At 44.4% G+C, this 19,904-nt stretch overlaps 1 protein-coding gene and 1 pseudogene across 3 annotated transcripts in view; one reads left to right on the top strand and one right to left on the bottom strand.

The window, feature by feature from the left end:
- CEP89 (centrosomal protein 89) overlaps positions 1-19,904 on the top strand; it is a 64,939-nt gene that overhangs the window by 11,036 nt on the left and 33,999 nt on the right. For 2 of the 3 annotated variants that reach the window (XM_045989141.1, XM_045989143.1), the window contains exons 5-9: positions 8,216-8,318; positions 13,428-13,456; positions 15,284-15,323; positions 16,412-16,630; positions 18,648-18,793. In XM_045989141.1, coding sequence (XP_045845097.1) covers positions 8,216-8,318; positions 13,428-13,456; positions 15,284-15,323; positions 16,412-16,630; positions 18,648-18,793 — 537 coding nt within the window. The remainder of the gene's footprint in view (positions 1-8,215; positions 8,319-13,427; positions 13,457-15,283; positions 15,324-16,411; positions 16,631-18,647; positions 18,794-19,904) is intronic. The other variant, XM_045989142.1, reaches the window with a different exon arrangement.
- Positions 19,085-19,676, bottom strand: LOC123931692 (annotated as a pseudogene).

Raw genomic sequence — 19,904 nt, 5'->3', positions numbered from 1 at the left:
GGCTGATGGAGCCCATTCCTCCACCGCTGCCTAAGCTGCTCTGGTTTCAACTCCATGCTCCCAGGGTTTGGGAAACTAGATAATGCTGTTTCTTTAATGGCAAAAGACAGCACCCTAATTTCTTTTTCTTTTCTCTCTCTCAGTGTCACTATAACATGTGTTACAGTGACTATATATACAGACTTGCAGCATCAAATGATACTCAGATTGTATTTATTGAGTCCCCCCTACTGTATGGAATTAAACATTCAGTGGTCCTAGGGAGCTTAGTTTGAGGAGTCCTTCTATGAGTGTTTCATGAACTAACCATCCATCACTTCGTAACACGTGCAGACTGTAGCAAGCAGAGTGAGGTTTCTCCACAGCAGGGAGGCTGGAGCAGGTAGATGGTGGCCGAGCCTGGAGCAGGTTCTGCTGCGGGCCCAGGGGAAGTCCCTCTGCCCCTCAGTCTACATACTTTCTGGCCAGTATTTTACACCGAGGTTACAGACAGGGCTGTTTATCACTCAACTATTTTGGAAGTAAAGCTTGCTACCCCATTTCCCATAGAAGAAAGAAAGTCTAGTGACAGAAACAACCTCCTTTGTCATTAGCAGAATACATATTTTGTTTTGTAGACATGTCTGTCGTGGTGGCTTCAGGACCCATGTGCAGTTGGGAAATTTTGTTTTAGTTTAAAATGTGAAAAGTAGAGCAAGACAACTAACAATATCGAGGGATGATGAGGTTCTGGAGGGACCATCTAATGCTGGTGTTGGCCCGTGCAGGGGTCGGGGGGTGAGCTGGTACTACCACTTTGGAAAACTGTCTGACATTTCAGTTTCTATTAAAGTTGAACATCTATATTTTCTATAACCCAGCAAGAAAACACATGGAAAAGTAGAAAGTAATATAACACATTGGTATTCTCATTCTCCAGAATGAGTGAGTATTAACAGCTTATCTTTTCTTGTTTCAGATTCTTTAAAAAGAAATTATAGTTAGGGTTGAAATCTTTGTCTCCCTCCCTGGAAGACCATCTGTTCTTGGATTTGGAATACATTTTAGAAGTCTGTGTTTTTATTCTTCTACTACAAATAAGTGTCAGCAAACAGAGTACAGTTTTGTTTTGTTTTTTTAATTGTAAATAGGTCATCATAGTGAACCAGTCATTCTACCTCTTGGCTTTTTTCACTTAGCAGGCAGTTTTGAGATGAATTAGCATTAACTTTTTTATCTGCACCTCTACCGACGCACATTTGGGTTATTTCCTCGCACATTTGGTCCACGCACTTGTGTGTGCTGGGTCATGCCAGATGTTGCCAGATTGTTCTCCAAAACGGCTTTTGTCCTTTTGCCTTCCCACCAGCAGCATATGCATGCCAGTCACCCCATTTCTATTCATCCCAGCCAAAAGGAACGCCATCCCTATGCAACTCAGGACCCAGAGGTGGACTTCTAGGAACTGATTGCATTTGGAAGGGCTTATCGAGTCTGTACCTTGTTCTGGCCACTGCAGGTGGCATGAATGAAAGGGCGCTTTAAGCTGGAAAGGGATTTCAATTTTCTACAGCCTTACCATCAGGTTTTTGGGGGTAGGGGTGGTGAAAAGGTTACGGAGTGACGCAAGAGGTGGAGGAAGACACATCGACATTTTCTGAGCCTTTAATATAGGCTAAGCAGCTTATATGTACCATCTCATTTACTGCACACCGTTGGGCTTAAGTTTGTGAAGAAACAGGGTAAGTGACTTGGCCAGGATTGTTAACCAACCAACCATCAGGGGCAGAGGCAGGATTCAGACCAGGGCAGCCAAGTTTCTCTGTTTAGAATTAAAATTTGCATTCATCGTTTTTTTTTTACCTGTTGAGACTATTTCTTAGACATAAAGCTTTCTTTGAAACTGGCCAAATATTCTCAAATTTATAAGATTAAAGTATATACCTTTGGGGAAAATGGGTGTGTGGAGCCAGTGAAAATGCTATTTAATCGCTCAGTGGCACCAGCTCTGAAGGAGATAGTGCCTGAGGGGTACGTTTAAGGTCAAAAAGTAAACTTGCCTTCTCTGTATTTACTATAGACATAGAGGTAAATAATTTATAATTTTTTCCTTTCTTATGAGTCATTCCTACTTCCTTTAAAGAAAACAATTTTCAAAACTAGAAAGATAAGGAAACAGAGCGACCCAAATCAGGCGATTTGGATTTAAATCTATACCTCATGCCTCTCTCTGTGTTTCAGGGTAGTTGGGCAAACATCTTCATGTGAAGTGTGCACCCGCTCAGAAATGGCCTAACATGGAAAGGAAGTCTTGTTTTCAGCAGTTTTCTTATTGGTGCCACCCCAAAAGTAAGGCTGGAGGGGAAGTGGTGGGCATGAATTTGTGGCCAGTTCCCACGAAGCGAGCGTCCGGTGGACAGAACAGTGCCATGGGCATTCAGAGACCTGGGTTTAAGTCCCTTCTTGACTTCCCAGCAGTATGGCTTGGGTAAGTCAGATAAACTCTCTGCACCCATCAAGGACACTCTGGGTAGGTCAGTAATTCAACATACGGTGACTGAGCATTCAGCGAGCACCAGGCAGGGTGTTGGGTGCTGGAGAAACAGCATAAGACAGAATCTGCAGTGACACAGTCACCAGTTAGCCAATCACAATTAAAATAAAATGTTACGAAGGAAGGTTATAGGGTGACATGAGTCCATGTTGGCAGCGGGGGACGTAACTTTTCTGAAGGGACTGTGAAGAGAGACAGAAAAGGGACTGTGGAGAGAGACAGAAAAGGGACGGGAAGAAGCTCCAGCCCCCTTGCATTTCCCTTTGAGGTCACTTGATTCTTCTGCATGACACCTTGGTAGGGTCGTTCATTATCCTTTGCAGTTCAGTAACTTCACCAGAGTTCACTGTGGTGTGTGTTGTTATCTGTCCTTCCTGAAATTTAGTTTGATATTTAATTCTGCAGACACAGATTTTCATCTCCCTTTTTTGTTTTCAGGGCACATTTCCTTCCCTATTTTGTTTTATCATTGACTAAGCTTATCTATTTATTCTCCTTTGGGAACACTTACGCATTTGTCGGCTGTCCTTTGTCTTCCATGTCTGTTCTATTTTCTATAATCACTTGTCCCTCTTTTTTCTTTGCAGTGTCACTTTCTGGGATTTGCTCTGTATACCCTCCTCTCTTTGTCACTGTGTTATTGCTTCTGGTATAGCTTTTATCTTCTCTGTATTGATTTCACTTTTCCTTTTGGTTTTTAGTTTTACCAATTTACTTTCCACATCTTTTGTTGCCTTGTTGATTTTCTTGGTCTTCTGTATCTCTTCTTTGGGTTCTGGATATCAGTCTGTGCCATCCTTCATTTCATGGAGGGAATAGAAGCTGGATTCCTGACAATAAAGGTGGGCTCTCTACTGGTGTCTCCTTTAGCTTCTCCTCCCCTCGCTTCTGCTGTGTGGGAATGACTCTGCTTTTCCTGGGTCCCTCTTCACCCTAACTCTCATTGCCCCCATCAGAACATCACTGTGGACCTTTATAACTGTGACACTGTGGTTTTTCGAGCATCGGCATGCCTGAAGTCTGAAGAGGTTTGGCAGCTTTTGGCTTCTCTCTCCATTCCAAATTTCATCACTTTGCTAGCTGTTTTCTGCCATTGACTAAGCTTTCTCCCCCTCTCCCCATTCTTTTGATTGCTTTCAGTAGATTTTAAGGGAAGAGAGTGTAGTATAAATGCTTTATTACTATATTTGAACAGAATTCATGGATGTTACCAAAGCTCTCCTGTCCTCATTCTTGCTATTGTTCTGTTTGTGGATTTGCAGAAACGTCTTGTTACAAAGTGCCTGCATTTGCCTACTTGTCCATGTATTCATCCAGCCAACAGACTGGTATTTGAGGGTCTGCCATGTGCTTGGATGGAGACCCAGAGAGGAACCATTCATGCTGGGGTAAACTAGTGCTCTCTAGAATTTTCTGGAGGCCAAGAAATAGCAGACATTCTTCTGCTGCTGCTCTTGAGGATTAGGAATGTCCCCTTTCTGTCTCCATAGTTTTCAATTTATTTAAATTTTTCTTTCTGTTACACAGGTAATGCACGAATATTTCTTATAAAAGCTTTGGATAGTGCATGTAAAGTGCAAGCTTGTCCCGAAACCTGCTGTTCCTTCCAGTCCGCCTCTTCTCTCCAGGAGAAGCCTCTGTGGTCGCTTTGACATCTGTGTTGGGCTTTTTGTTTGTTTTTTTTTTTGTTTTTTTCGCTGCAAAAATGAAATAAACATAAGGTTTAAATAATAGCCCTCTAAATCTCTGACCTAAAAAAGTCAAAAGGCAGGAGACTCTAATATTGTTTCAGCTGCTATCAAAGGCTGGTGCCTGAGATCCACTTTGCTCCCCCCTCCTCATGGTCACCACTGGGTGCAGCTAGTCCTGATCCCAGAGCAGAAAGGAAGAAGTGGGGCAGGGGCCTTCTCATTATGCTGCTCTGTATTTATTAGGGAGAACATTTTTTTTCCAGAAGCTTCCCAGCATTGGTCACCTGGCCACCCCTTGACTAGTCACTGGCCAAGGATTCCCATGGTTCATTGCCTGGGGCTGAGTCCATTTGCATCAAACAAAATCAGGGATCTCTTAGCAAGGGAGAAAGGAGGGCACGGATTACTGGGCAGGCAGTGTAGGGGGCCTTCTGCGGCGTGATTCCTGCGGTCTCTGCATTTGCATGTTCATGTCCAGGTACGGATAGAAATACCCCCTCCAGTCTCTGTGCACAGAGGTTATTGACTCTGCTCCACCAGTACTGGCTCCTCTGCAGGAGGCTCACCCCCTTCAGAAGCAGTAGGAAGCCAGGATAGCAACAGGGGCACCAAGTTGTCATTCCAGCCAACGTGCAGAAGCCACCGAGTGAGTGAGCTCTGCCATCTTCCAGTAGGAAACACGGATCCCCAAACCCTTAGTCACGCATGGTGTTGGACGTCTGGAGGTCCTTCTACCTTGCACGGCAGAACTGCCCCTTCCAGAGTTAGTTCTTGGGAGCACTTGACTGGCTCAGTCAGTTGAGCATATGACTCTTGATCTCTGGGTCATGAGTTTGAGCCCCACGTTGGGCATAGAGCCTACTTTAAAAAAACAAAACAAAACAAAACCAGAAAACCAGACTTAGTTCTTGGTTCACTGCAAATTCTTACCACATGCTTGCCTTGACTTTGCCTCCAGGTGGAGTTAGCTGGACCTTTCTGTCGTTCACCTGTAACGACCGTAGAATGCATCTGGGGTGGGGTTCCTACCTTAGTATCAATGATGGGAGGAGAGGCTTCCGAGAAAGTAGCTACAGCCCATGACCTCTGTCATTCCGGTTAATCTCTGCTGGAGGCCAGGGAATAGTGGGGACTCCACCCAGATAATTCCTTTCCCAGCAGCCTCACTCTGGAAGCCGCAAGAATCCACACTTCCAGCTTCCTTGCTGTGTTGGCAGGTTTTCTCTTCCAATGAATGTCAGAAGACTTCTGACATCGCTGATCACTGGTGTGTGTTTTTGAACTTCATATGCCTGAAATCCCAGAACAGGTGTTTCTTTGCATCCAACCACATTGTTAGGTGTGTACAGGTTTACAACTGTATCTTCCTGGTAAATTGGATATTTTGTCACTATAAAGTGAACCTTTTAACCTTTATTTTGTATGACATTTTCCATGTTTCTTCTGTTTGATATTTGTACAGTCTGTTTTTTTCCCATCCTTTAATTTCGACTTTTCTCTATCCTCCAGCTTATCTGTGTCTTGTAAAGAGCATATTGTTTTTTAAAACAAGTTCATGGAGATACAATTCACACACCATGCTACTTCTCCATTTATCACTGCAGCAGGTAGTTTTTTTAGTGAACTGGGTTTGACAGACTTTTCCTTTGTCTTTTTATTGAAGCATTTAGTCTTTTTATATCTAAGGTATACGTGGATATATTTGAATTTAACCTTGCCATCTTCAGTTTTTCTATTTCTCCCCTTATTCTTTTTTTTTCTTCAGTCTTTCTTTGATTTTTTCCGTTTGTTTTCTTTCCCTCTACTAGGTTGCAAATTATACCTTTCTCCCCCCTCAAATTACCCTAGTAATTATAGCATGTATATTCTCCTCTCAAAAATCTGGGGTGCTAGACCCCCAGGAAGAGCGTGAAGGAGCCTGGCACAGGTGCCGCAGGCGCGTGAACACAGGCCATTCCCAGCATCTCTGATGTCCGTGCTGCAGCGGGTTTGGCCTACTTCTTCCTTCCATTACTTCAATACCCAGATAGGTTTTGTTTGAATTACCAAGGTAATTTTTATAATCAGAAGTATCTGGCAGTTTAAAAAATGTTTTAAATTCAAACTTGTTCTTTTTTAAAAACTTTTTTTTCTTTTTTCAAGATTTTATTTGTTTGAAAGAGACAGAAGTAGCGAGAGAGAGTGCATGAGCAGGGAGGAGAGGGAGAAGCAGGCTCCCCATGAGCAGCAGCCCAATGCAGGGCTTGATCCCAGGACCCTGGGTTCATGACCCAAGCTGTAAGCAGACGCTCAACTGACTGAGCCACCCGGGCACCCTGAATTCAAACTTTTAAATAGAAGGGTTTTTAGGTTTTATGGTCACAAATTCTTTAGGCTTATTAATCAGTGTATTAACTATACACAGAGGTACAGAGACCATAAATATACAGCTCAATGAAATTTTATAAAGCAGCGCCCCCCTACCAATTAAAAAGAAAAATGGCATTACTAGTACCCCAGAAGGTTTCCTTTGTGACAGAGAAGAGGTCACTGCTTCCCCAGAGTTCACCATCACCCTGACGCCCAGAGCTGATCAGCTCATGGAAGATCACCTTAGTTTTGCCTACTCTGCAAACTATAGTTGTAGTCAGGACATCCTGTACGGTTTGGAGCGTTTGAGGGTCTTCAGTTGTGTGTCGCGGTGCTTGGTTTACTCTCCGTGCTGACGGTAGCCCGCTGTGCAGCCTGGCTGTTCAGGGACTAACTCATTTTGCTGATGCTGGACATTGGCTTGTCTTGGCCGGCGCTCTTCAGAACACCACCGCTGTAGACAGCTGTGCACACACACGTGTTCCGGTGGGCCGGTACAGCATCTAGACACTGCTGTGTGGCACAGCTACCGTCCGGGGCCGTCTGGCTTCAGCCTCCGCTCTCGGAGACTAGCAGAGAGCAATAGTGGAGGCCCCATGGCACTTTCCCATTTCCTTGAGGTAGTCACTTAACTGATCTTTGACACGGTGAACCAGGCAGTTGGTTCCCAGGAGATAAAAGCTAAGAAGTCATTTCCTGTTTCTTCCTTCAGAAGCTCAGTAGAGTGGGAGACCTGTGTGCCCTCCTGAGTGGGGTTACCCCTGGAGCCCTGTTCTCAGAGCCCGGTAGGCCTAACAGCCCTAGCTCTCGGCTCCGAAACGTCCCTTTTGGTGGACATCTTGGCCGGTCAGTGCTGGCACTTCTCTGTCAGCTTTGGGAACAGTCCTCCCCTTGCCCACAGCCCAGCAAAGCTGGGCTGGTCACATAAGCAAGACTTCACTGAGTCAGGAGAGCAGAAAGGACAGCAGCGCAGAGCATGCCAGTCACGGCTTATTGTACCGGGCCTGGTTCGCTGCTCTTCCCCTCCGCCAGCCTCTGCTGCCAGTGGACTGTCTCGGGCTCCTCCTGCGGAGGTCTGTAAGGGACAGCTCTGCAGCCCTGCCACCATTCAGGATACCTACGTAGGACACCCTCACAGACAGTGGCAGGGAGGGTTCTGCTCTCTCAGGAAGCTACATTTACAGAGAACCCACACAGGCAGCAAACTTAGCAGACCCCACGACAGACGTCGAGCCCACACAGTAACCTGGATGAGGCTTCTCCCAGGGCAGCTTGCCAGTTCTCTGCCCCGGTAGTGATAAGTAACATGGTGTCAGTACCCGGTTAGAGTCATCCTAGGTGCTATGCCGAGTGGGTGAGACACAGCCCCCTTTCCTGGCTGCTCCCTGGAGGGAGTGAGGGAGGCAGGCAGCCTGCCCGGGTGGTGTGGGCAGGATGCAGAGTTCTCCGTGGCCTAAGCGTAGCTTGGAGAGCATTGCCTGAGGGACCTGAGGTTTCATCCAGCCCTGCTGGGTGTGGTCCTTTTGTGTCTCAGTGGCAGGTGGTGGTGGAGGAGGTACGGAAAAGACATTTGAGTTTGAAGGGAGGAAATTTGATACAGATAGCACTTACCGCATGGTCTTTTGTCTTTTGTAACAAAAAGGTTGCATTGTCACGTGGAGTGGACAGTGAAGATGATGAAAATATTTCTAAGCAGGATGGGTTTCCAGGCTTGCTTCTGACAACACAACGTACACAAGAAAAAGGTAAAAAAAAAATTTTTTTTTTTAATACAGAAGGATTTTGTGGCGATAAACATTGGTTAATTTTTTGGACATACGGCCATTGTACCTCTGCCCCATGGTTCTGTGATTGTAAGTGGGAATATTCCTGAGTTCTGTTCTCATTGGAGACAAGTTAGTCGATGGCCACTTGCCTGGATTGTTAGGCTGTCTTTAACGTATCAGGTGCTTCCTTTGGAGTCTATTCTGTCCGTTCTGTCAGCTGTGAGAGGACACATGGTGGGGAGGGTTAAGGCTCAGGCTCCACGTTCTATGCACTCCTTTCCCACGGCTCCAGAACAGCTTTCCGTTTCCTAAGGGGGGCTTCCATGTACAGGTGAGAAGAAACCCGTCACACCATAGGCACTGACAGCTGCTTTGTCGGGACCCTCAGAGTTCCTCAGGATCACGGGGACCGATTGGAAAACAATATCAGCCCCCTAATACCTGGACCAGAAAACAGTGGCTGGTTAGGTGGCATGTTTTATCCCTGTGGGAAAATCTTTATGAATATTAAATTCATGTTAAAAAATGTATCTGGGGCGCCTGGGTGGCTCAGTGGATTAAGCCGCTGCCTTCGGCTCAGGTCATGATCTCAGGGTCCTGGGATCGAGCCCCGGCTCAGGTCATGATCTCAGGGTCCTGGGATCGAGCCCCGCGTCGGGCTCTCTGCTCCGCAGGGAGCCTGCTTCCTCCTCTCTCTCTGCCTACCTCTCTGCCTACTTGTGCTCTCTCTCTCTGTCAAAAAAAAAAAAAAAATAAAAATAAAAAAATAAAAAATGTATCTCTTCTTTAATTATAGAGGTAATACTTTCTCACTATAAAAAAACCCTGAAATGTAGAAATACATAAATGCACATAATTGTACTGCCGTAGATAATCTTGACAATTTAGAATGTACGCAGGCGTAATGTACACATCATTTTGTTATCTGCCTCTTCTCTTACACACACCCTGAATATCTCCCTGTGTTTATTCATGTCCATCCGTTTTTAACGTCTGTGCTGCCTCTGGCCTGGTATGTTATTGTGAGACAGAATCCAGTCCGGAGACAGAAAGCACATGGTGATCTGAACAGGGAAAGTTTAAAGAATCATCAGCTATCACAGGGTTGCCTGCAAAGGACAAGACAGCGGTAGCAGAGAGAGGGAAGAGCTACTTCCTTACAGTTAATGCACATGTAGGGCACCCAAGGGGAGAAGCACATTTGGAGAGTCACTCAAGGCCCAGATGGAAACCTAGGGATGCTGTCGCTGTGGCCCACTGGCTAGTGAGAAAGTTAGCTGTGTCACGCTAACAGAACTTGCTGGAAAGCCGCCCTCTCCAGAGGAGTGCCAGAAGAAGCCACCCAGGGCAAGTGCTAACTGGCCACTTTTAAGGGAAGGAGGGAGGGAGCAGAAAGGACTGAGAGAGGGATGGAGACAGCCCTGGAATGAGGCACCCAGGCCCCTTCCTCCTCTGTGTGTCTCTGGCCCCCTCTGCTGACGAAGCTCATCGTTGCGTCCCTGGCAAGGTGCAAGGGGTGCAGGTCCGCAGGTGGGCAGAGGGGGTGGAGTGCAGCTGAGAGGCACAGGGTTGGGGAGGGTCTCCTGCAGTGGTTTTTGCTTTGTGGTAGTCATTAAAAGCCTCTGGGCACCTGTGAAAAAGGCCCCACGCCAGCCGCAAATTCTAATGCAGTGGCTCTAGGCTGGGGCCCAAGGTCTGTGTTCTTGTCAAGCACTTCAGAAAGTGCCCGCACCACAGAGTCTGCAGCTTTGAGTGGTTTGGCTCTTGGCTCTGTCATTTCCAGGTAACGAGAGGCGTGGCTACCTTACCTAACCCGACTTGTGCTCAGTCTGACTGCACCTCTCATCGGATTCTAAACAGGGATTAAACTCCATCACAGTGGGAAGTACAGCACCGTCCAGAAATGCGGACTGATAATTCTTGTCTAGAGGCCAGAGCTAGGAAGCTCTGTGAGCCACGTTCCCCTCCCATAAGTAAGCTCCCAAGACACCAGGCGCCCAAGTGCCTTCCTTTGATCCCACTCGTGCCCCTCCACACACTGTGCTTTGTCTATCTTTTCCATAGCCCAGTTTGTCAAAAGACAGCTCTTTACATACCTCCTCCCTTCCCTCATTTGACAGCATCTTTCCTCAACACGCTGCACTTTGGTTGGCTCTGTCTCCATGACTCCCCCAAGCTGCTGACCCATGTGCTGACAGACACAGAGGGTGGTGTTCTGGCTTCATGGAATGTGGCTTCTCAGGAGCCGTGCACGCAGAGGATTGCTCCTGGTGTCTTAAAATCCATCTCTCCCCTGGCTTCATGACATCTCATGCTCCTTGTCTCCTCTTGCCTCTTGGGGTAACCCTTCTTCATCTCCTTTGCAGGCTCATCTTCCTCTCCCTGCCCAGTCTATGTTGGGGTCTCCAAGGCCAGTCTAGGCCTTTTGCTCTTCTAAGCAGTCACGCTGATCCCTGCTTCCAGTACCCTTTGTTGTGTGTTATGCAGTATGGGTACATACAGAATGCCCACTGTCTCTTGCTGTGGTAGCAGCCAGAGCAGTCTTGTCAAAAAACGAAGTAGCATCTAGTAGTGTCCCTGTTGGCTCCCCACCATGGGCCCCCACGCCCTTTTTACTTCGATTCCTTCACTGGTTTCCCATAGCCTAAAAGACCTACTGGGCCTGCCTCTGCTGGCCATTCTGCAGCCACACCAGGGTTCTCTTCTTCAACTGCATGATGTTCCCTTCTGCCACAGGGCCTTTGCACATGCTACTCTCTCTCCCTATCAGCTAATATCTATTACACATGAAGGAGGTGGAAGGAGGGGTTGTGTGTTTGATTTTTTTTATGTTTTATATGTTCATATATCTCAAAGGAAACACCCAGTTGGTAACCATGGTTACTCTTGGGAGGGGAAAGGTTCAGAGGATTATGATCATGGGGAAGTTTTGATTTATCTGTATTATTAGCACTTTTGACAACAGGACTGTGCTCACATGGTGTGGCGTTTCTTTGAGGATAGGAGCAGTGCCTAACATGGCATATGGTACACAGGAAGCCCAGGGTAGGAGACTTTCGCTGTAATTTGAATAGTTTACACCACTTGCCTGGCAGACTGTAAAATGAGAAGGATAAGGAGTCTAAATGTTTTTGAGAAATGATCAGTGAGAAAACAGGAAATAAAATATATACACAGAGCCCAATGTACTGTACATACATTAAGTACCAAAGTGAACTTGGGTGATGCCAATTCTGGCTGTTTTTTCTGAAAAGTTGGTGATTAAGATACAATAGAGATGATGATTTTTCTTTAGGAAAATAGGTGAATTGTCCTTTTTTTAAAAAAATATTTTATTAATTTGACAGAGAGAAATCACAACTAGGCAGAGAGGCAGACAGAGAGAGAGGAGGAAGCAGGCTCCCTGCGGAGCAGAGAGCCCGATGTGGGGCTCGATCCCAGGACCCTGGGATCATGACCTGAGCCGAAGGCAGAGGCTTTAACCCACTGAGCCACCCAGGCGCCCCTGAATTGTCCTTTTTAAAACGTTTTATCATGACACCTTTCAAACGTACGAAAGTAGAGAAAATGGTCAGCGAAACTCCCACGTAGCTGCCACCCACCGTCTACAGCTGGTAGCATTGGCTGTTCTTCTTCATGCATCCTCTACCCTTCCCTAGTTTTGTCTGGTGAAGAATTTAAGGGGGCAGTCATCCAAGAGTTCATTAAATATGAAGACGGTAGGTCTGATCCAGCATTGGAAGTTACCAAAGCAGGACTGTTGCAACAGTTATTAAAAATGCAAAATCTGGGGCACCTGGGTGGCTCAGTGGGTTAAATCCTCTGCCTTTGACTCAGGTCATGATCCCAGGGTCCTGGGATCGAGCCCCACGTCGGGCTCTCTGCTCCACAGGGAGCCTGCTTCCTCCTCTCTCTCTGCCTGCCTCTCTGCCTAGTTGTGATTTCTCTCTGTCAAATAAAATATTTAAAAAAAAAATGCAAAATCTTTTTGTAACAGTTTAAACATTTGTTCATCAGAGGCTCACCTACTATGTGCCAGAGATGACAGAGCCACGGGCCCCTCCACTCACATTCCTCTTGCAGGGGAGGACATGCAGATGGGGGACTGTGGTCTGGGGTGCCGAGGTGGATGGCAGAAGCAGCACAAAGACCAGGAGAGCAGTCAACATTGCCAGCCAGAGAAGGCGGCAGGTAGAGGAGGCTTTGTTAGGCTGGATTCAGAGTGACAAGGCGGAATTTCATTGGGTACACCAGTCTAGATTGCCCCAGGACATTTGATCAGACATTTAGTTACAGATAGTGGGGACAAGATGACATTTTGGTCAAAAATAATTTCTTCAGTGATTATCATTCAAGGGTTGGTAATTGTAATGAACCAGGAAGTAGATTTACAATCTTTTATGTATCTTTAGGCATTTTTGTCTGTGTTTCTGAATTCTCTTGGTTTTTACATATTTGTTTCTAATTTATTTTCATCCAGTTAGTTCTGCTCTGTTAATTGACTAGAAACTAACAACCACCAACATTTCACTATGACAGAGGGCACAAGGCACTCTAGGACATAAGATTACCCTCCTTAGGGAGTGCCTTCTTCCCGAAAGTGTATTTGTAAATGGAGGGTAACTGAGCGAGATTTATTTGCTTTTGTATCACCAACGTGGTTTGCTTCAAGGAACAACTGTCTGTCTGACCAGGTCAGATGCTACTTCCAGGCAGAGAGGAGTGGGACCTCAGCACATTTGGGGAATAGCGGGTCATACATTTGGGGCACATTTGGGCAGTACAGGATAGAGCCATGTTGGAAAGGCAGGGAGGGCTCAGAGTTATTTCCAAGGATTTGGCCCTGGTTCTGTAATCATGGGAGCCACTGGAGGTGCTCCCAGATTAGCAGAAGAGAGATGAGCATTTCAGTCTGGCCCCCTGCCTTGTCCGGACCAGCTTGCTGTGTAACCTTGCAAAGGCTGTCCCTACCCTGGGGCTTGTTCAGCTCATCGGTAGGAGGCAAGTTCCTATGATCGTGCTCTTCTGAGTTGTCAGATGTTTTTATCTGCTTTAAAAAAGTTTTCCTCTCTCTCTTTTTTTAATCAGATGATAAATATTCTGTTCTGAATTTAAAGGTAAGATTCATTTTTTAAAAACCAATTTTCTCAACAAATAACATTTCTGCCATAATTTAAAAATTTTTGGGTGATTTGTTGGGTGGAGGGGACATCTAGCTGTAAGAGTCCTTTCCCATTAAATGTTTTTTTAAAATACTTTTGAGGGGCAGCTGGGTGGCTCAGTCGATTAAGCATCCGACTCTTATTTTGGCTCAGGTCATGATCTCAGGGTTGTGAGATTGAACCCTGCATTGGGCTCTGCGCTAAGCATGGAGTCTGCTTAAAATTCTCTCCCTCTCCCTCTGCTCTTACCCCCCCACCCCAGTTGCTTGTGTGTGTACATGTATGTTCATGCTTTCTCTCTCGCTTGCTCTAAAAAAAAATAAAATACTTCTGAAACATGAAGAAACTCAGATTTTCTGTAGTTTAAAAATGACTGTAAAAAAATAACTAATGCACTAAGTGGTTAGAAATCACATATATATATTTTGCAGAATGAATAGACTGTGACAAATTTGCAAACGTGGAAATAGTTTTTTTCCTCCTTTTTTGCAAACATGGAAATAGTTTTTTTTTTTTTAAAGGAAAAGACAAATATTTAATGTATTAATAAAAATGTATGATGCCAAGTAAGGATTTAAATCATGGGGGCCTGGCAGTCTAATTAACTACCAATGTTTTGTTCCTGCCTAAATAAGTTGTGTGATTTGAACATGGAAATAGTTTTAACTTAAGTTTTAATGCTGCGATGCCATAGGAATTTCAAAATTAAAGATTTATCAGCAGAGTTCATTTGTAGCCTTACCTACTTTTTCAGCAAAAATTAGAAACTTAATATCAGATTGATGTGTAATGGCAAAATGAACAATGTGTAATGGAAGAATGAACAAAAATTCAAAGCCTTCCCTTTAACTTTTGGGTTGAAAAGAAAGATCATATTCTTTTCTCAGCACTTGGAAATGTGTTTCTCTATGGTGGAGGGTGTTTTTTTTGTTTTGTTTTGGTTTGGTTTTTTTTGCCTATCCCAAGGAAGAAAAGCCCAGTTAGTCTGTCCCGTGCATCTCTGCTCAGCACCTGCAGTCCTGTCTCGTGCTTCCGAAACAGCCTGCCCCTCTTGAAACCTATGTGTGAAAACATAGTGGCTGAACTCACGGGCAAAAAAGTCAGGAAGATAGGGTGCCTGGGTGGCTCAGTTGTCTCTGCCTTCTGCTCAGGTCATGATCCTGGGGTTCTGGGATCGAGCCCTGCATCAGGCTCCCTGTTCAGTGGGGAGCCTGCTTCTCCCTCTCCCACTCCGCCTGCTTGTGTTCCCTCTCTCGCTGTGTCTCTCTCTGTCAAATAATAAATAAATAAAACCTTAAAAAAAAAAAAAAGAAGAAAGCTTGACCAGATTTCTTTTAGTGCCTCAGAGAAGCCACCAGAGGGCAATTTTCAATTAAAAGAAGCAATGGAGGGGTGGCTGGGTGGCTCAGTGGGTTAAAGCCTCTGCTTTCGGCTCAGGTCATGATCCCAGGGTCCTGGGATCTAGCCCCGCATCGGGCTCTTTGCCCAGCAGGGAGCCTGCTTCCCTTCCTCTCTCTGCCTACCTCTCTGTCTACTTGCAATCTCTGTTTGTCAAATAAATAAATAAAATCTTTAAAAATAAAAATAAAAATAAATAAATAAAAAGAAGCAATGGATATTAGAGTTTCTAAAGCTAAAGCAGACTAAGACGTACAAGAGCCAAAGTGCGGAGAAAAAAGTGTAATTAAATATTTGATATACGCTGACCCAGCTGCTCATGCCAGTTTCCTTTCAGAAGATGCTAACACTTGTAAATCATTACTCTTGATTTTTCTTCCCCAGGATGAAAAAACATTATGTGAGAAGCCTCCACCCTCCCCAGGTATTTACCTTTTGAATTTAATTGTGATGAAAAGCTTATAATTCTGGAGAATACCCAGAATCATCACGACTAAAATAAAGGTCACTTTTTCCCCCTATAAAGGCTGTTGCTTCTGTCCCGTTACTGAAATTGGGAAGAGGGGGCACCTGCGGGACTTCCACATTTGCTCTAAAAGAGAGGGTCTAAACGTTCAGACAGTGAACGTGGACGGATGTCCCCATGGGATGTGCTCAGACATTGGGAGTCCAGTGTCTGCAAAAGCGGGCTACTCTGTGTTCCCGGCACCTGCCAGGGCCAGGCCAGGCCCAGGCAAGCTCATGCCGGGGAGCATGCCCACCTTTTCTAACTCACCCCTCCTGGCATATTTTAAGCCATAGCTTCCATCTCCAATCCTATCTCAAATGTTTTCTTTGTGGGATGCCTCTGAGTTCCGCTCTTGTTTTCAGTGGAGCTGTGGAGGTACTCATTCCTTCGACTACCATTTCATGTCCTAGGGATTGGATATAATGTAGCAGGGGCCGGGGAGGCTATCTGGAGCCACCGGTCCTTCTGCTAGACCTTGCCTGCCCCCTCCCCCCGGGTTTGGGCCAGTCCCCTGTCCGGAGCCACCAGCCCTCCTGCCCTGAGGTTGAGCCTGTGAGTCCTTCTCTTCATCTGTCCCTTCCTCTCTGCCCCCACTCTTGGGGTCCTCCAGACTGGCTTCTCTGCCTCTGGGCTGGGCCTCATTTCCGTTCACTTTCTTCACTGCTAGCTTCAAGGGCTCATCTGAGAGGAGAGACTCTTCCTTTTCACAGCTCTGCTTGAAAGCCTTTTCTGGTTCCTGGTGGCTTGCATGACAAAACCTCTGTGTTCCATATTGTAGTATGCAAGGACCTCCCTGGGCTCCTGCCTCTCCCTCATCCACCTCTTTCCCTGTGGCCTCCGGTAGCCTCAGCAGACCAGCTACCCTCTCCCAGGGACTGAAGGACCTAGCACAAGGCCTGAGCTGAAGGTGACTTGTGTGGTGTTTTTTTAAATACAGTCTCTCATAATTTTGAGGTAAAATTGTAAAAATCAACATTTAAAAACTCTTCTCTGTACCTTTCCAGATGTAACTGGTAGAACACGGCAAAGATGTATGGAAATAACCAAAGAAAAGTTCGAGGTATTGAAAGAGGAAAATGTGCTTCTAAGCGGTGCAAACCAAACCCTTACTCTTGAACTTAACCTAATAAAACAAGCGATGAAAGATCTACAGTTAAAACTGAAAAGAACGGAAAAAGAAAACCGAAAGTTGAAAGAGGCTAAGAAAACATCTCCTCAGGAAGGTGGGGCAACAGTTCTTTTATTAAAGGAACAAGCAAGAATTCACCAATTTTTGTATTTTGACAAATTTCATATCATGACAGCTAGTATTTTAGGTTGTAATGATTGCTTATGTTAATGTGGATACTATATTATAATATTTAAGGTTCTTTCATTAATATCCTTGTTAAAATTTTATTTTGTCTGCTATATCATTATTATGCTAAAGAAATTCCAGTACTTCTTTTGGTTCTTTATGCTTAGCTTAGTATCTTACATACATTTTCTATCAGTTTTTTATCTGCATGAACAACATATAAGAGTGCCTCTTCGGGGCGCCTGGGTGACTCAGTGGGTTAAAGCCTCTGCCTTTGGCCCAGGTCATGGTCCCAGGGTCCTAGGATCGAGCCCCACATCGGGCTCTCTGCTCAGCTGGGAGCCTGCTTCCCCTCCTCTCTCTCTGGCTGCCTCTCTGCCTACCTGTGATCTCTGTCTGTCAAATAAATAAATAAAATCTTTAAAAAAAAAAAAAAAGAGTGCCTCTTCGTGAACTCGAGCCCCACATTGAGCTCTGCACTCTGTGTGGAGTCTGCTTGAGATTCTCTCTCTCTCTGCCCCATCCCCCTCCCCACACACACATACTCTTTCTCTAAAGTATATGAATACATCTTTTGAAAAGTGCCTCTTTCTCCACATACTTAGCAGAGATGAGGATTACATTTTTCCTACTAATTTGACAAGCAAAAAGGTCAGAGAGGAAGTCCTGTTTTAATTTTATTTGTATTTTACTATTGATGAGCTTGAGTATTTTTTTTCATATCTTTGCAGGTCATTTTCTTTCTCTTTCATAAATTTTCCCATTTTATTTTATTATTATTATTTTTTAAGATTTTATTTATTTATTTAACAGATCACAAGTAGGCAGAGAGGCAGGCAGAGAGAGAGGACAGAGGAGGAAGCAGGCTCCTTGCTGAGCAGAGAGCCCATTGCGGGGTTCGATTCCAGGACTCTGGGATCATGACCTGAGCCAAAGGCAGAGGCCTTAACCCACTGAGCCACCCAGGTGCCCCAAATTTTCCCATTTTAAATTGAGATACTGGGATGCCTGGGTGGTTCAGTCGGTTAAGCATCTGCCTTCAGCTCAGGTCATGATCCCAGGGTCCTGGGATTGAGTCCTGAGTCAGGTTCCCTGCTCAGTGGAAGTCTGCTTCTCATTCTGCCTGCTGCTTTCCATGCTTGTGCTCTCTCTTTTTCTCTGACAAATAAATAAAATCTTTTTTTTTTTTTAAAGGATGTTTTAAAAAAAGTAAAAGGAATCCTTCTGAACAAAATAAATAAATTGAGACCCCTTGATTTTTTTTTCTTAGTGATTTGTAGGTGCTCTTTACTTGTTAGGAATTTGGGCTCTTTTTCTCAGTGGTTTCTCAGTTTGTTAATAATTTAGCTAAATATAGGATATTTTTCTTTTATGACTTAAACGCCCTTGGTTAAGTCCTTTTTAACTATAAGGTTATATAGATGTTCACTAATGTTTTCTCTATACATTGATCTGTTTATATTAGTATAATATTATGGCCTTAAGAGAAGTGTCTTCATACAGACTCTGTGTATTTCTTGTCTTAGCCAAATCTATTCCTGCAACCTTATATTGTTTGTGCTATTGCTTTTTGGAATCTATTTTCTGTTATGTTTTCTAATAGGACATTACTATTCTATGGGAAGGCTCTTAGTTTTAATAAATTTTCCATTTATTTTATATGGCTTTCAAGGCACATACTGTATATCATCTGAAACAATGGCTTTTTATTTGCAATCTAAAATTTTCATTTTACTTTAATTGTCCATGCACAGACTTCCAAAACACTGTTGACTGTTATATTCTAAAACTACTAAGTTACTAAACTTTTATTTATTAATATCTATACATCTGTCCTCCACTGGCTCTATGAGCCCAAAAGGGAAAAAAGATCAGATTGGCAATTTTTATAAAATCTTGATCAATTTGGTGTAAGTTCTTCTAATATTACTTTTTTTTTTCAGTAGCTGCTGCCCCTGAACTACTTTATCTGAGAAAACAAGCTCAAGAACTGGTGGATGAAAATGACAGTTTAAAAATGACTGTCCATCGTTTGAATGTAGAATTGAGTAGATATCAGACAAAATTCAGACATTTGTCCAAGGAAGAGGTAATGTTTTCAGTTTTAAAATACCAGTTTTCTGATTTTTTAGGCTTTACTGTTGAATTGCTTTCTCTGTGTCCGCCTTTAGTCCCTTCCTTCCCTTCCCCCTTTCTTAAAACAAAAGCAATAAAGTCTTTTTTTTTTTTTTTTAAGAAAGCCTGAGGATAGTACAGAACTATAAAAGTATATAAGTTAAGGAATAAAAGTCCATGTCAGCGGCTCCATTCTTAGTCCTGTTTCTCTTTTTTTTTTTTCGTACATTACAATTTTATTTTTGTGTACACATTTGTTTAACAGTCACTGCATTTCTAGTCCAGGTTCAGGTAACTGAAGGGGCTTTATAATTAGTTTATATTGTCTAGATCCAAGGTATAGTTGCAAACATAGTCTGGGACAGAATGGGAAATAACATCTTTCTAGAGACAGGCTTAGAAACTCTAGTCCAGTAAGTGAAGATGTTTCCTACTCTGGTAGCAGGGCTGACTCATGCCTGGCTACTATGCCACCATTCACAGGTACAGCCAAGGTAACAGGGTACAGATCACCAAAAACAAGACCAACCAGTCCATCCCGTGTTGTGATAGAGGTTTCACAATTCAAATCACCTGTATTCAGAGGTAAACTACAAAACCTTTGTAAGATATGTGTGCAGTCAAAAATGGGCTCACTGCCATCGGTAGGCCCCAGCTCTACGAGCCTGTGTCACATTTAAGATGCGTCGAAAAACACTATTTGCCCTTAGACCACAGAGACCAGCATTAAGTCAGACATATGTTGATTCATGTTCAAACAGATGCCTTTCTGCTTCTGAGAGTTGGTTAATATTTCTGGTTATGATATTGAAAATGAAGTCTTCCTTGACAATGTCATCTGGTTCATGATTTTCCATCTCGAACCTTATGCTAACAGCATTCGGTGCCTCCACCGGTCCTCCACGGCCACACTGGGGCTCCCTCCAACTTTGGTCACCTCCCCTGAGCGCAGCCATCTTTGGCTGACCAGTCCTGCTCCTCAGGGTATCGCTGTTATTTGTTGGTGTACCAACTTCGGAAAGAAAGCAGACTAGTTTTCACAGCCCCCCACCCCCAAAATCACCCAGCTCTCGTAGCCCATGGGA

Source organism: Meles meles, chromosome 19 (genome assembly GCF_922984935.1).
Source record: "Meles meles chromosome 19, mMelMel3.1 paternal haplotype, whole genome shotgun sequence".
Classification (NCBI taxonomy): Eukaryota; Metazoa; Chordata; class Mammalia; order Carnivora; family Mustelidae; genus Meles; species Meles meles.
This window is presented reverse-complemented; position numbering and strand designations above follow the sequence as displayed.